General features: G+C 42.2%; 1 protein-coding gene across 1 annotated transcript in view; it reads right to left on the bottom strand.

Annotated features, from left to right (window-relative positions):
* The window catches only part of LOC121612307 (membrane-associated guanylate kinase, WW and PDZ domain-containing protein 1-like), a 99128-nt gene extending 84681 nt beyond the window's left edge, over positions 1-14447 (bottom strand). The window contains exon 1 of the mRNA XM_041945111.1: positions 13991-14447. Coding sequence (XP_041801045.1) covers positions 13991-14288 — 298 coding nt within the window. The 5' untranslated portion in view covers positions 14289-14447. The remainder of the gene's footprint in view (positions 1-13990) is intronic.
* Positions 14448-16623: the final 2176 nt, after the last annotated feature.

The raw sequence follows: 16623 nt of genomic DNA, 5'->3' as shown, positions 1-16623 counted from the left end.
TGTGGATGTGGGCACACGCACTCTGTCACACACACAGATACATGCAGGCGTTTGAACTTAGGAGGCTCCTCTCCACCTGTTTGAAGTTGTCAGCTCTCCGGTGTGACTGAACTTTTTCACCTTTTCTAGAGTAAAAAAAAAATCTGGGAACGAGATCATGGGAAAACTAGTTGGGTTCCTCTAAACCTCAAACATCAAAGCTGGCTCTGCTTTCTGACTCGAGCTCCTGTGTGTGTGTTCGGGTTCAGGTGTGACAAGGAGAAGTGGAACCTCTCTACATCTCAGTAAACCACAACAGAGCTGAAGACCTGCACCAGCATGACCATGTGACTAAAAAACAGGAACTGCACCAATCGGTCAGGTGATGAAGGCTCTGCTGTGCACTGGAGGCTTCAAATAATATTGTGCAAAGACTTTTCTCACTTTCACACATCATCACTAAAGCCAGGACACAAGGCACTGGGTGGGTTGCCTCCACGTAGCTTCAACATTAAAGCATCTTTGACTGTCACTCATGCATTTCCTTTTGACTGTGTCCTTTGTACAGTAACAATCAATTAATGTCATTAGCAGGTTTCTCATAAATTCTCACATATTTACTGTAAACACTTTGTTTTAACCTGTCTTTTATGAACTATTTTAAATGACAAAATTACCTGAATTGCACTGTTTAATTACTTTAAACCAAAACAGGTGGCAGCAGGCCCTCCTCAGTGCTTTGGATGCACCGTCATCATAATACATGATTCTGCCACTAGAAGGCTCTCTCTCTGCATTACAGCTGTATTGACAACAGCTTCGCCTGACACATTTCTGCAATATAGTAACCATCCCCAGCTTTTTAGTATAAATAAATGTCTGGGTTTATCTTTCCAACTGGCGCCATTCAACAGTGATGCAACATATCGCTATTTAATGAAGGCTTTGACATTTCCTGTTCTGCACGCCTACAGTGTGAGGGTTTCCCATTTTGCCAAGAAACTTCCTCTGCTGCACAGGAAGTGATGCACTTTAAAAATGTCAGAGGAAACAACGGTGGTTTGTTTGGGCTAAACATAAGAAAGTCCACCAGAGTCAAAATACAAAGCTGTAATTTGCACTGAATGTTTTTAAGAAAAGCTGCTGCCACATTTAAACGCCACTGACTCCATATGCTTTCACTAAATCTCACTAAATATAAGACATACGTACATTTGATTCATCTGATTAAATATGAAAAATAGATTATACTCATTTTTAATTGAGCTTTTAGAGCATAATGAAAATCAAAGCTATGTAAGGTGCACTTTGGGACACAACTATTAATTTTTGATATCAATTAATCTTATGATCATTTTCTAAATTAATCGTTTTAGAAATGTGAGAAACAGCCAACAGATGACCTCTTCAGACTGCTTGTCTCAAATGAGTGACAGAAAAATATTCAGCTAACTTACTGACATTAGACAAAGAAAACCAGCCCATCCTCACAGCTGAGAAGCTGGAATATTTAACGGTTTGTCCTTGAAGAATTAGTTAAAACTACAATTGGTCATTTATCTAAACAATCGCCAACATATTTCTCTTGATGGCTTATCAATACATTGTTGACCCATTCCAGCTCTGCACAAAATACAATATATAATACAAAAGGGCTGAAATGATTAGTCGACCGACAGAAAAAAAAACTATTTTGATCACTGATTCGTAATTTTTCAAGCAAAAAGCAGTGGGAAAACAACAGAAACATTCTCTGTTTCCTGCCTCTCAAAAACAAGGATTTTCTGCTTTTTGCTGCGGAACATCATATCAAACTGAATATATTTGGGTTTTGGAGGTCAGGTCAGAGAAAACAAGGCGCAAAAGTTTTCATTTCAGTTTGACGTTTCTAACAAACTTATATATGAAGCTTTGATTTGCAGATACTGAATGACTTTCTAAACCAAACAAGTCTGGACTTTGTGTACTGAAGCAGATAGCTGAGTTCTTTGACAATATTCCAGGACAAAGTATTTTACATGAAAATGTTTCTTCATCCTCTTCCTCGCTGTATTGTTGTTTCAATAAAGCAGGCTGTGACCTATTAGGAGAACTACCTGTGCCAGAACTACCACTACCTGTGAAACCAAAGGAAACAGAGGAGGGACTGTCCTGAGCGAGTTAAACTAACATTAGATCACCAACCCTGTAACTCATTAAATATCAACAAACCGACAGGGAGCCTTCACAACAGTGGAAGTACAACAAGCGTAGAGCTAAAGCTGGAGTTACTCATAAACTAATTTTATCTTTTCCGCTTTAAAAAGTGTTAACTGGCCTTCCGAGGTTGAGTCGCAGGATAACATCTTGACGTGTTTTACTAGCACATACAGTCAAGGGCCTGCATTCAGATTAAACAGCAGTGTGAACATTAGTGTCAGGGCATCAGATGATAGTACATAAAGCGTCTCATACACTGGTGAACCGAGCAGGGCTGGGTCAGCCTCTCAAGAGCTTATGAGCAACCTGAATCTCTGGAGATTTGACGGACTAGGAGGAGGGGAGGGATAGAGAGATCAGCAGCATGAGAAATCCTCTAAGGATCATCTGCAAACCTTTCACCTCGGCTAAACAACGCACCGAGGTTTACATAATAAGAGTAATGTTGCAAGCGTAGCAGCATTTTACTTGACAAACAATCGAATGAGCACAGGCTATCCCTTTGTAGGTATATTTTCAATTCTAAAGAGCTGCTTCAGTTTGTGAAATCCAGCTTGATGACAGAGGACCTTTGAGAAAATTAGAACGTTTCTCACACTATATGCTATTTGCATCTAAAGGAAGGTGTAATTACTGTGCCTACAAACCACAACAAAACCAAAGAAACAGACTAAAAGTAGGACTATGATTCATGTGTATAAAACGGAGCCTGTAATGGTGCGTAATCCCTTCCAGATGTGTGAATGGAGGAGGAGCGCAGCTTAAATGTCAATTTATTTCCAATATACGAGGCTCTTGCAGTGTGTGTGTGTGTGTGTGTGTGTGTGTGTGTGTGTGTGTTTGACTTAGTAAGAGCATGTGTGAGTGTGAAGGTCACTGCATGTGCAGGCCGAGTAAGATGAGAGGGAGAATTCAGTGGCAAGCTCTCGAAGCTTTATCCCAGTATATTTTTCTTTCTGGATCACATGATTCAAACCAGTATATCCTTGCAGGCAGGGTGGAGACAACAGCACGTCAGCCTCACCTGTAGGAGGTGAAACAGAAAGGCCGCTACAGTATTGCGTCATAGACTGTATAAAACATGGTTGCAGTCTCTGTGACGTCACCCACATGTTTCTGGCGGCTCGCTGTTACTCAAAGCAGCCATGCCTTTAATTATGCACAACTTGAAGTCCTAATAAACATGTGAGTTCTGTAAGAAAACTCACCTCCTGTACAGTTGCCATGAACAGGGAAATAAGACAAAAAAACGTTTTTTGTTCCGGGCTGTAAACATGTTAATTTCTGCTGTAAAGTTGGGAATTTTAATATGGGGGTCTATGGGGATTGACTCACTTCTGGAGCCAGCCTCAAATGGCCATTTGAGGAATTGCAATTTTCCACGTTCATTTTAGATCTTTTTCGTTGGTTTCATTTTAGATCTTTTTCAGCTCCAGAGGTTGTTGTTTCCTGTCTTCACTAACTTAATATGTCATTTCAGCCATGTTAGCAGCATGGCTAGAGGGGTGGAAATATCGGTTGGTGGTCCACTACTTTGGTCCACATTGAATATCCCCACAATGGATTGCCGTGAAACTTTTTCCAGTCAATCTAGTCATCTTCTAGCTTCATCATCAGGTCAAATTTTTATTTGACCAAAACTTGTCGATGATGAAATTTGTGCAAAAATAATGAATGAATTTTGCAAGTATTGCTAATTAGCATACAGTATGCTATCATGCTAGCACTCTAAAATTAAGATGCAAAGATGTTTAAGATTAACTGTTAAACATCATGCTAACATGCTCACAATGACAATGCTAACATGCTGATGACAGAGCGCCCCTGTGCAGCCTCACAGAGCTGCTAGCATGACTTTAGACTCTAGGGGCTGTGCTATGCTTGAACAGAACTAGTTCAGAAGTCTAGTTCTAGTCAAGCATAACACCAAACAGATTCAAAAGGACAATATGACACCGATCCGAGCATCCACAATCACAGGCAGTCTGAAAAGCTGGCTGTCACGGAGCTGGACAAGATGCGGCATAAACGATGGGAATGCCACTGAACGTTTTCAGTCAGACCTGGAAGACATTCAGAGTGTTGCACTTGGTTGTTCACATGAAAAATGACAGAAATCCCAGAAGTGTAGTGAAGGGTCTGAAGTATACTGGCACTTTTAGTCATGCTGATAGTAGCCTGGTTAGCCATGGTGGCTATAGCTCCCAGACAACAGACTCTTTATAAAAAGGGTCACTTTTAAAACCCAAATGGGCTTTTCCCACAAAATTCATGTCTGATTCCAGATGTTTACATCAGCAAATATTAAAAAAAGCCTCTTTTTCAACAGCTTCTGAATAAAAATTAGCCGCTCTAATGGCTGCAGACTGCAGTCTTGTTTAACAATCCATGCGTTCGCAGTACACCCTGTACGGGCCTGCTCCACTGCTGCTTAGCAAATGTTCTCATTCCCACACACTGATCACGCTTTCTATCTCTTTCTCATTAATTAGACCCACATCTGTCATGTAGGATTTTGGCGAGTCATGCATTTACTTTTTATTTTCCTGTCAAAACAATGGAGTGGGGACCTGATAAGAGACAACACATAAGAAATAAACAACAGTGTTCTGCAAACATATGTAGGTTTTATTTATCACTGATTGCTTGTTCTTGCTCATTTACATGTAATTCTGTCTTTGTTCCATTTTGCTGGTTGTGTCATCTGGTGCTGTTTAACATAATAAAATATTCAGTGAAGTTCAAATTAGGTAGATTTTCCTTGGAACATTAATAACAGGGGCTTCTGCTTGTATCAACATCAATCAGTCACAGCTAATCATGCACAACAAAGCAATAAAAAGCTAAATGTGAGACTGCATGAGCAGGTCTCATTACACCCATGCTTGTGGTGCACAATTCACTCATTCATTGTGCAAATCAAACATTTGTACAGCATCTTATTTTTCAAAGGTCATGGTTGCTCTGAAGATCATTCAGCATGTGGCTCCTACAGCATCTCAGTTTCACAGACAGTGATTAATCACAGGGCAACCTGCCAATCCATTTTCAAAAATAGGAAATACCATATGGCAGCTGCTATATGGGTAAAGTAGAGTATATAAGAAGCAACATGCATGAGACACATCTGTAAGTTGCTATAACCATGTGAGCATACAGTTGCAGTTCAACAACCACAACATGGCTTTTTGTTACAGTTTCAGTTGCAAGACAGAAGAAAAAGAGAGGTCGTGATTCTACTTTCCAGACTCAAGCAAAACCTTTGTCATTTCAAATGTTAGTCAATGACAAGTGTCTCTGCGTATATCTCCATGCCGCCTATTATCTGCTTTCCTCGTCACGGTAAACGTGTGTCTGTTCAGGGCTCTGAGGTGAAACACGATGCACATGAGAGACAACGTCCTGCATTTTAGGAAGCCTAAGGCCTCTCCATGCTTGTTACTGATAATACAAATGGCATGCTGTGGAGGAGGATTGCATCTATTCATGAACTAACTGTCCAGACATGGATTCACTCTCATTATCAGCTGCAGCATTCCTTTAAAGCTGAGGTCTTTACAAAAATGTGAACTCTTCATTACTGAATGAGTGCTGATGCACAGTATGATCACAGTCTGACGCTACCTGAAACACAAATGAATTATTCCTAAAATAAAACAACATCTGTGTGTGTGTGTGTGTGTACGTGTATTACTCATGTCGGGGACAAAACACAAGCCCCCACAACATAAATCCTATAATTTTAAGGTAAAGACGGTTTAAGATTATGGCTTGTCATGTATTGGCTATGGTTAGGGTAAGTCTCCATGACTGTAAGACTATATTATGTCCCCAAAAGTTATGGAAAAAACACTGTGTGTGTTTGTGTGTGTGTGTGTGTGTGTGTAGAGGTCAGATGAGACTTCCTGGCTCCCTGTAGGGTAACACCTGTTTTCTTCACTACTGAAATAATGCACATCTTCCATCTTACACACACACTAGTGTGTGTCCAGCTCTTACCTGCTGTTACAGTTACTGGGCCGTGTTATCATCCGTATACGGGTACTTTCACTGTAATTAAATTGTGATTTTGATCATCACATCATGTTATCATGCATATTTCTTTTTACCTGTTGGATGAATGCCTGCCATCATATGTTTTTAGAATTAGAATTGCACTATTTTTGAGTGCAAAGAATTTCAATAAAAGTTCAAAATACTTCGAAAACTGTTTTACAGGTGTATTTTTTATATTTTTTTATTATTGGGAAATGGGAAATACAGTATATTCATACTGATAAATAATATTATGATATTTATTTAATCCAAATGCGTCAGACCGACACTGCAATGTCAATGTCTTACAGCATTAAACATACACAGCACAGGGCTGCTTATCATTTAAAATGTGTTCACGTCAATGATAAGCTGATTAAACTCTTCTTCAGCTGACAGAAAACTGTTTTGATTATTGATTAATTGTTTGGGAAAATCACATTTAGTCATTCCTTTGTGTAGTCAAAAACAATGTTGAATAATGTGTTTTTAGAAGTATTTTAGCATTTTTTTTTTTATTATTTTTATAAAACAAGAAAAAAGGTCTTCAGGGAAATATCAAAAACGCTTCTTTTCTTCCACATCAGTGTCTGTGTCTGACTGACAGACTGTTGCTGTTACACCTCGAGAGAGAGAGACAGAGTAAACAAACATGCACTGTAGTCTACACGTCATGGACAGACAGAGCTGTTAGCAGCGACACTGAAGAGCGAAGACCACACCAGCATCTTACTGTGCCGAAGTGACATCTGCAGGGATGTTTACGTGCTGTTTAAAGTGCTGCAGCAGACCAGCTAATCAGCGTTCTAGACTGTAAACTTAGCGGTGAATGCTCAACAAGCTGAGGTGCCGGACAAGACATGTGAAATAGAAACAGACTTTAGCAGGATTGCTGAGTGTTGTGTAGCTGCTGTCTGGCTCAGCGTGACCGTCTGCGCCGCCTATGAAATAGCACTGACGTCAACTGCTTTATGCAAGATTTGATTGGCTGGATCAAGCCAACGCAGACTTCTCGTTTGCCATCATAAACTGAATCTGTTTGGGTTTTGGACTTTTGATCGGACAAAACAAGGCATCTGACAATGTTTTTCTGACAACTGATCAATGGAGAAAACAATCTGTAGATTAATCAATAATTAAAATAATTGTTCAGTGCAGTCCTAGTTCCAACACAACTGAATTTAGCACTAACCTTACTTTGAGAAAAACAAGCAAAATTTTTCTACAAAATGCTAATTTTCATGTAACAGAACACACTCAATATTAAAAGTTAAATAAGCAGCTACATGAGCTTAAACTGGCAAAGATTTGATTTAAATCAGGGACTGTCTGTTCTGACAGCTACACGAGGCCACATGAGGTTTGATGACCAGCCTAGGTGGAGTATAATAAAAAGTGATTAAAAAAAACACCTAGTTACATGGTTACAGTTAACTGAATGCAAATGATACCAATGAATGCCTCTGCTGGAGTGTCATATCCACTGTGCCGATGGCTGCTTCTTGTTTCTCGTCTGCATTTCATTCCAACCTCATTGTTACAACACCTGAGGCAAAGTCTACGAATTAAACAGCCGTTTGTTCAAGCTTAAATGACACAAGCTGCTCGAGTGTGGAGCCGCTGCTCAGTCGCTGGTACGCCGCCATTGTTAGCGATGTTAGCGAGTCACTTCATCAGGACCAAAAGAAAAATTCCAGTGTTTAAACCTTGTGAAACAAATGCAAGATATGCAAACAAGACTGTTTCAACAGCTCCTTTGAAGGCGTCCGCGCCAGAGTTCCTCCAGCTCTCTGTCTGTTTGTCTGTGTCACCGTTTGGGCCTAAAAAGACTGAACATGGGAGAAGATAAGAACATAGAAAGCATGTGAGATCCCTCACTGCTGCCTGAGACCAAGCTCATAAAAGGATGGATGTGGAAGGAAAAGAGAAAATCAGAGGGTGCAGAGAGAAGGAGGAGAGATAGCTGCAGGATTCATGTCACAAGACATTGACAAGCCTTTCAGGGATGTACTTATGCAGCCGGTTGCACTTAATCAAGACTGACAAATCTTCATACTTAAGAAAATATAAGGGACTAGCATTCTGGGACAAGCACATCACAGAAGAGATCTGTGTCTACAAAGCCCTCACATCCTCTGGATGTGTGTAAGCCTTCTTAGCCACACAAAAAGACCACAGACACAATTTCAGTGACACAACTTAGTGCAGTCTTTACATAACAGAGTCGCTTTAAGAGGCACAAAAAGCAAAGAGCACAGACTTCATTTTAGTCACTATATATATCCGTAATGTTTGTTTTAACCATAAAGTATATGTTTCAGATAGCACCCCCTACAGTAATCTCCAGAAATTTTGACAATGTTGATATTTAATTTGACTGACATCATCTCACTTAACCACCTGAGCTGTGATGTTGCCATTGCTTAGTCCCATCGAGTCCCAGTTCTTGGATCCCTCCGTATGACACGTGTCACGATTTGAATCACAGATTGCTGCGTTTACAGGACCGCTCGCTGCTTTCAGTTCACAGTCGCCACATCTGGACTCATGAAAGAGAAACAGCTAATGCTGGCTAGCTTCTCTCATGCGTATAACGTGGGACGAACACAACAACAAGCCTGTTTTACATCCACCTGTTTTTATGCACATTTAAAATCTTTGCATTAAAAAACATGAGTATAAACCGATGGTTTATATTTTATTTATACTTTAGTTGATCTTTCCTTGTTCACAGTTTCGGGATTCTGCACTGATTTGCTTTGGCTTGAGGCCCCAGTGGTTGGTCATCTATTAGTGAGCCTGGTGGTGGGATGCTCCCTGGGTTTTGCTCATGGACACTTCAGCAGGTGGGACGCTTACTATCGTGGAGGTTTGAACAGATGGTGTCTCTAATCGCTGTACGACCCTGTCAGTAAGGAGTGAGAGAGGCGAGTGGAGAAAGCAAGAGGTGGCCTGAGAGGAGGCGTGAAACAGGGACAACATGGAGAGTTTTCCTTATGAAAGTCTAGATGTTTCATCGGGATGTACCAGCGAACTCCTGGCCCCACTTCCCAGGAATGTCTGGCATCCAGCAGGCTGCCCTGATTCCTGGCTTGGTTCAAGTGAAGTAAGGCAGCCAAGGGCCATTTGTCCCAGAGATCAGACAGACACCCATGATCAGACCACCATAAAGCACCAGACCTGTTCGGAGCTGGGGGGGTTTGCGGATCACTTAAAAAGGTAAAAAAAAACAGAGTAGCTAAAGCACAGTGTTGCTAACACCTGTTTCTTGAAGTTGTTTTATTAGAGTACCTCGTTTCTCAGTCTCAAACTATGCTGAAGATGACCTCTATCATCATTCTAATAACACTGACAGTCTTTGCATCTCTACAGGTGTTATCAGCTGTTCACTAAAATACAGAAAACAAGACAATCAGAGCTGCAGCTAATGATTATTTTTTTATCATGAGTTTATCATTTTCTCAATTAATCAGTTAGTTGTTTGGTCCGTACAATGCTGATGACTTTTTCCCAAAGCCCAAAGTTGCATCCTCAAATGTCTCGTTTTGTCCACAACCCAAAATATTCAGTTTACTGCCATAGAGGACTAAAGAAAACAGAAAATATTCACAGTAGAGAAGCTGAAATCAGAGAATTTTAATATTTTTTTCTTAAAAACAATGACTCAAAATGATTAATTGATGATTAAAATAGCTGCCAATTCATTTATTAGTTGACAACTGATCGACTAATCACTGCAGCTTTAAAGACAAACCCGCGCCACAGACTGTTTGTACCGCTACCATCAGGAAAGCGGTACAGGAACATCCGCACCACCACTAACAGACTGAGGGACAGCTTCTTCCCCAGAGCTGTCAGAGCTATCACCCCCAGCAGCCCCTCACTGCAGTGAGAGACTGTGAGAACTGTGAACCACTGCACACCGCACTTTACACCTCCACCTCCACCTGCACCTTCTGTGTACTTAACTTTTAGGTACACACATACACTTAACTAAATATTGGCACATTTCATTTTCATTGGCATATTTTATTCTGTTGGTACATTTCACTGTGTATATTTTATTCTGCTTGTATATTTTATTCTGTTGCACATTTCACTTCCATATTTTATTGTTTATTGTTTAGCATATTTTATTGCCTTAGTATATTTTCATTCTGTTATATTTTTAATTGCTTTACGAATATTTTTATTGCATGTTGGTTTATTTTATTTTATTGTAGTTATCTTAATTTTATTCTTTCTAGTCTTCTTATCTCTCTTACCATCTGTTCCTAACATGGGGGTTGCAATAAAAATTTCATTGGCATGCTCAATGACAATAAAGACTCTTGAATCTTGAATCTTGAATCTTGAATCAGAGATTCATCTGATGATGACAGATGAGAGGTACGTGGGTGGGTCAAAGTCTAAATACGTCTGAAAGTATTCTCTCTTTGTACTTTAACCTCAAAATGATTCCATACCATAAATCTATTCTGCATTCACTGGGCCTCTTGAAACAAAGTGCAGTTCATGTTTTCGAAGTGACAGCGGCCCAGGGAGAGAGGAGAACACGTTGCACAGTCACTGAGTCTGTTTGCATTTAATGTGAACTTTGAGAGTTTGTGTTTCGGTTTGAATGAGCCAAAGGTTCTGACGCTGTGAGGAGAGATGAAGGGAGAGACGTGAGAGAGACATGGCCGCTGATGTGGCCCGTTCATCACAGTCAGCAGCTCGTGGTGGATATTAAAACCCACTGCGCCCCATTGTTGCCACAGCTAAATTCTCTGGGTCACATTCAGATTCAGTGCGACTTGCACTTTACTCCAGTGTCCACTGTGGCGTCCGTGAATCTGCTTAGACATCATAGAAAAAAGACGCTTGTTGTAACTCCAGAACTTGCCTGAGAATCATCACGTTTTTATGTTATCTTCATCATCGAAGTACTTTATTGATCGTCTACACGTCCATGGGTACGTTGCAAACAGGAGCTGATAATAGCTAATGCGGCATTATTTGAATGGTGCCAAAATGTAAAGAAATTTGGGCTACAACGCTCCCGAATCACACACCATTGCCCCACACCTGATGAGTAAAACAGCCCAAAACATCTCTTCTCTATGCAGGCAACACGCAGGCGTTTATTAAAAAGTTAAGCTAACATTAGGGGCTGTAGATGTAACTTTCAATCTGCTATCTTTTGTGTTGTTCTCGTTGATTAAACAAAAAACAAATTATTAAAAATGGACTAAAATTTATATACATTTACCTCAAAAGGCAAAGATTAAACTTGGATCAAATTCAGATGCCACAATAAATGGTCCCAGTGTATCATTCATTGTTGTGTAAATAACAAGCTCTCCCTCATCTCCTTCACTCCTCTGCAATTTGAAGTGTTATTTACAGAGCTTAATAAAAGCCCAGACACAAAGCCACCGGAGTTTAATATTCCACCGTGTCCGCAGGAATGTGCAGCCTTCACTCAGGTGGTTTTCTTTCTGCATTCCTCGGTGGGAGCGACACACCTGTGGGGCTGTAGCATACCACCGCAACGACCTGCCTACCTGCACGCAGCGATAGAGTTTCCACCTCCGGCGCTGAGGTGATGTGGCCTCCTGTAACATGACCCACAGCTCTTTGGAGAGGAAAGGAGAGGGAGATCCGATCTGTCCCCACAGCCTCTCACCTGGTCTGGGATGGCTTGGACCGCCTTCGCCAGCCGGTTCTGCACAGGGGCCCAACGCGGGCACAATGGAGGTCTTGTGAGTTACTCAGACAGATGAAGAATGTCCCTCTCCTATAATTGCAGACAAGGAGAATCTGCTGACTTGTGCAAGAAACTACCGGCAAAAGCCACCAAGACGACTCAGGACATCCTTCATGTATACAGTGAGGGCGCTGCACGAGTGTTTACAAGCAGGGTCCCCACCGGGATTCAGAATAATTAGAAAACTGATTATAGATATTAAAACTTGCCCATGGTGCAAGCCCGGTCTGATCATATGTCAAGCAAGCGCCTGTTCTGCAAGCACAGAGCAGCGTCAGTGCTGAGCTCTCGTCCCAGGGGTCGGGACTTCAGCTCCAGAGGTCAAGCGTCCACGGTGCAGCCACTAATGGACATACAATAGAAAAGCAGCGATGCTACACTGAAACTAAACCGCTGTTATATAACACAGTTAATGATTTCCCCCGAGAGGAGGCACAGCAAGCTGTGTCAAATATTGTGCAAGTGTGTGCGAGCGAGGGTGTGTGGAAAGAGACACATGAGGTGAAATGTACAAATGCTGATTTAAATTTGAACAGATTTCCACATTCACTCAGGCATCACACAATATCCAGATCTGACCAGGATGAAGACGACAACAACAAAAACAAAACACGCACAATCCGCTGGAGAATCTGAGACCCGAAAAAAAGCCAAAGTTTGAGTCAGTGGCTGCATCCGTCTCCCTCGAGCTGTCTCTCAGACAGATGCAGAAGCAGCAGACCGTGGGCAATGGGTCAAGCTCATCTGACACACAGGGAGCACTTCTAGAAATAACCCCAGCTGCCCATGAGTGGTGTCCCGCTCTCTAACTCACACAAAGCATCCCTCAGTTAACATCAACAAACAGCGCTTCACAGAAACAAGCAGAGCTGGAACGATCAGGTGAGCGATCAATCCAGAGCTGCAACGATTCATCAATTAGCTGTCGATTACTAATTTAAGTAAAAAAAAAAAAAGAGTCAAAATTCTCTGATTGCAGCTTCTTCAATGTGGATATTTTCTGGTTTCTTCACTCTTCTATAAAGTAAACTGAATATCTTTGGGTTGATGGCCAAACAAGACATCTGATGACGCCATCTTGGGCTTTGGGAATCACTGATTGACATCATCACTATTATCTGACATTTTCTGGACCAAAAATCGACGAATGGAGAAGAAAATTGACAGATTAATCAACAGTGAACATCGTTGTTAGTTGCAGCCTCAAATCAGTAGTCGCAACTACTTTGAGAATTGTTTCAGTCATTTTTCAAGCAAAACCAGTAACTGTTTCACATTTTCAGATTCCAGCTGCTTCTGTTTTTCATGTGTCACAGTGAAGTGAATGTCTTTGAGTGTTGGACAAAAAACTAGACATCTGAAGATGCCGCTTTGGACTTTGGGAAGCTGTCAGTAACATTTTACGCTATCTTTTGACATTTCATACACCGGCTACTCACTGATTCAGTGAAAGATGAATTGGTAATGAGAATAATCGTTGGTTGAACTGTTGAACTAAATGCTGCAGTGTAGATTGGATCTATCAGCGGACAAAATAAGAAATAAGCCACATGAGGTGAGGGTGCTCATAGGCAGAGAGAGTTAGGTACCAAAAGTTTGGACACTGTGGTGTGAGAGCAGTAGACTGGCTGCAGACTGTGAGCTGCTGGGTGGAGATGAAGCTCTGGAGCTGCTGTCACTGTAAGTGGCCTAATCTGTGACCCCGCAGGTCTGACCCACAGTGGCTTTAGCCATGTTAGACAAATGAGGGCAGGAGGACTGTCAGGGCAGCTTCCCGTCAAAGGCCTGAGAAAACTCCGGGCTGCTGTGGAGAGAAGATGAGCAGCAGCATGCAGCACCACTCCTCCGCCCTACTTCATACGCATCACCATTCTGTTGTGTGCCTCTAATGCTGGCATGGCAATTATAAAACAACTTCCCCTGGGATTTCTCCACTCATTGTGCGTGAGTGTTAATCTCCCACACACACACATGCTTTCACACACACATGCTGTAGCCAAGCACCGACTTCCTTCAGTTTTCTCTTACCTTGACGCACAGTTTTCAACCTGACGGGACCTTTGCAGCACTCAATCACAGTTAAAATGTCATAGAGGGGTAATCCAGACACAGGCAGCCCCTCCACGTCCAGGAGCAGCTCCCCCTCGCAGAGTTTACCGTCCTGGTACACCACAGCATCCTCTCTAACTTGCCCGATTTGTGGGAACTCTCCATTCTCAGCTCCGCCGCGCAGCTCCACGTTCAGCTCCCCGCGCGCGTCGCGGACAACCGCGCACTCGTTCACCTTAGTGATCCAGTGGTTCTTCTTCTGGATGACTTTTGACATGGTGGCTCAGGTCCGAACCCGTTGGTCCCGCGGAATGGTGTTAAAATCAGCCGACGCATAGAGATAGTCCCAACAGACGGAAAACTTCAGGGTGTTTGGGTGCCACTCCAAGTTGGAACATTTTCACCCTCCTCCTGAGCCAGGGCATGCTGCCCCCAGTGTAAACACCCCGGTTGATCACAATCCGGATTGTTGTTGCTTCTGTTGTTGTTTCCGCATCTTTGGCGACACACGCTCTGATTCCTGGCTGTGGGGTCTAATCCGCTCTCTGATTGTCCGCTTTGCATTCAAAGACTCTTCTCCTCATTAATCTTCTTGTTCTGCCTCCAGCTCTGTCGAGTATTCTCGCTTTTTTTTAACTTTCCAGGGGAGAAAAAACTGTTTCCTTCACCTTACCCGTGAGCAGGTTGGGTTGTTCACACAAGCGGCGGCGCCTTTAAGCAGGTACCACGGTGAGTTCATCCTACTCGCTGCTGCGCTGTGGATGGAGGAACAGTGGAAGTGGGGCGCATGCGTCCAGCTGCTGCTCCACGAGGGAAAATCCGAGCCGACCCCACACCTACCGGGTCCTAAAGCCCCTCCCTGCCGGCCGGCCTGCACGCGTTTTCAAAAGGATTACAGCGATCAGCGCGTCTAATCCCCCCAGGAGCTCCAGGCGTCAGTCATTATTCATGAATAATGGAACCGCACCACAGAACCACTGAGACCCGATCCTCTGTGAGCACAGCAGCGCTGCAGGTTTATGAAGGTTGTTGGTTCAAACTCCAAACCAGCAATTATGTAACAGAGCCATAAACTCAGGAGAGAACTTCATGAAGTCTCACCCATCAGTGTCTTCTACTGGAGAGGTGACACAGAGGAAGTGCAGGGCAAATTTTTCAGGTCGAGCAAATTCAGACAGAAATTCTGCGTTTCTCAACAAAACTTTAATATTTTTTACATACAGCAAGGACACAGTTGAAGTACTTTATTTAACACTGAGTAAGGATTTAACCGGATTTATGAGTTGCAGTTGTAGGCAGAAGCAAATTTAGTGATTTGGAGGCCGAAGGCAAAGTCGAGGCCTCCCTCAGCTTTATTCTCGCCCTTTCTTTCATGATAGTATTGGTATTAGTCCTTAAATTTACTTAAGTTTGTTTGAAGTTATCTTAACTTCTTTACATACAAGTGGACAATTTCAGCTATAACAAAGCATCACATTTCACATGTTTTTATTTGCATCATGTATATTGTGTGTAAATTGTGGTAAAACAGAACGACCTGTAGGCTGCAGATAAATGTAATAAAAAGGGACAACGTTCCCCTCGAAGTAAATATGTAAATATTCAAGTAGAACGCAAATACCACCAAACTGTGCGTCAGTAAAGTACATTACTTACTTACTTGGATACAAAACAAATAACCAACAATAAAATATGATGGATTAATAGAGATAAAACTACCCAGCATATAAAGATGTTCTATCAGGGGCTCTTGTATGTCTACTTTGAGTTAATTTAATGGGTGGAGGATTGTGTCTGGTCTCTGTGGAGGATGTTGTTTGGTCACCTTTCCATGAGTAAATTAAAACATGGATTTCGAAGCATATATTTGAAGTAGAGACTTCAGGAATAGCTTTTAAAAAGTTTAAACTTCCATCATGTTCTTGTAAACGTCTGTCTGCCAAAGCTCAGGGTGGCTGATCAACGTGAGGAAGTCGCCCAAAGTGACTCAGAGTTGTACCCTTTTGACATATGAACCTCACCTTCGCAAAGGCTTAGAGAGACACGAAACCGTCTCGCAAACTTTTTTTGTCTGCTCGTTTATTTGCGCAAGGGATGGATTCAATCTGTTTGTTGTTTTGACAAGCTCAGACATAATTTCGTGGTAATTATTGTTGGATTTAGGCGTGAAATTGCCATTGCGTAATTCTAAGTCTATCGCCTTTAGTTCCTGAAAAGTTGACATTTTGTAGGTGAAGCAGGTCTTCCTCCTCTTAAAAGAAGCCAAACACAGAACATTTGTTAGTGTCTGACGGGAACGTCATATACAGTAATGCAAATATCTGGGGCTCCTGCAGATTGGAAGAAGTGAGGAGGGATCAGGTGAGAAACACATGGCTCTGCAGGGGAAAGACAGGCTCACTGTGTTTCCTGCCTGTTCAGATGAAGTAACTGGCACTCCACCATGGCCTGTGAGGGCAGTGGCCTGGATAGCCCCGCATGAAAGGCAGCTTTCCATCCCATTTCATCTCAATGTGAAGTGCTGGGAGTGTTCATGGTGGCTCAGCTGTGTCACTTTTACCCCTCCTGTAGGAAGGGGTAAAAGTAGAAGGTAAACAGCTAGAACGCGGCTG

The sequence above is a fragment of the Chelmon rostratus genome, chromosome 10 (assembly GCF_017976325.1).
Source record: "Chelmon rostratus isolate fCheRos1 chromosome 10, fCheRos1.pri, whole genome shotgun sequence".
Taxonomy (NCBI): Eukaryota; Metazoa; Chordata; class Actinopteri; order Chaetodontiformes; family Chaetodontidae; genus Chelmon; species Chelmon rostratus.
The sequence above is the reverse complement of the archived record's forward strand: the minus strand, read 5'-3'. Positions and strand labels throughout refer to the sequence as shown.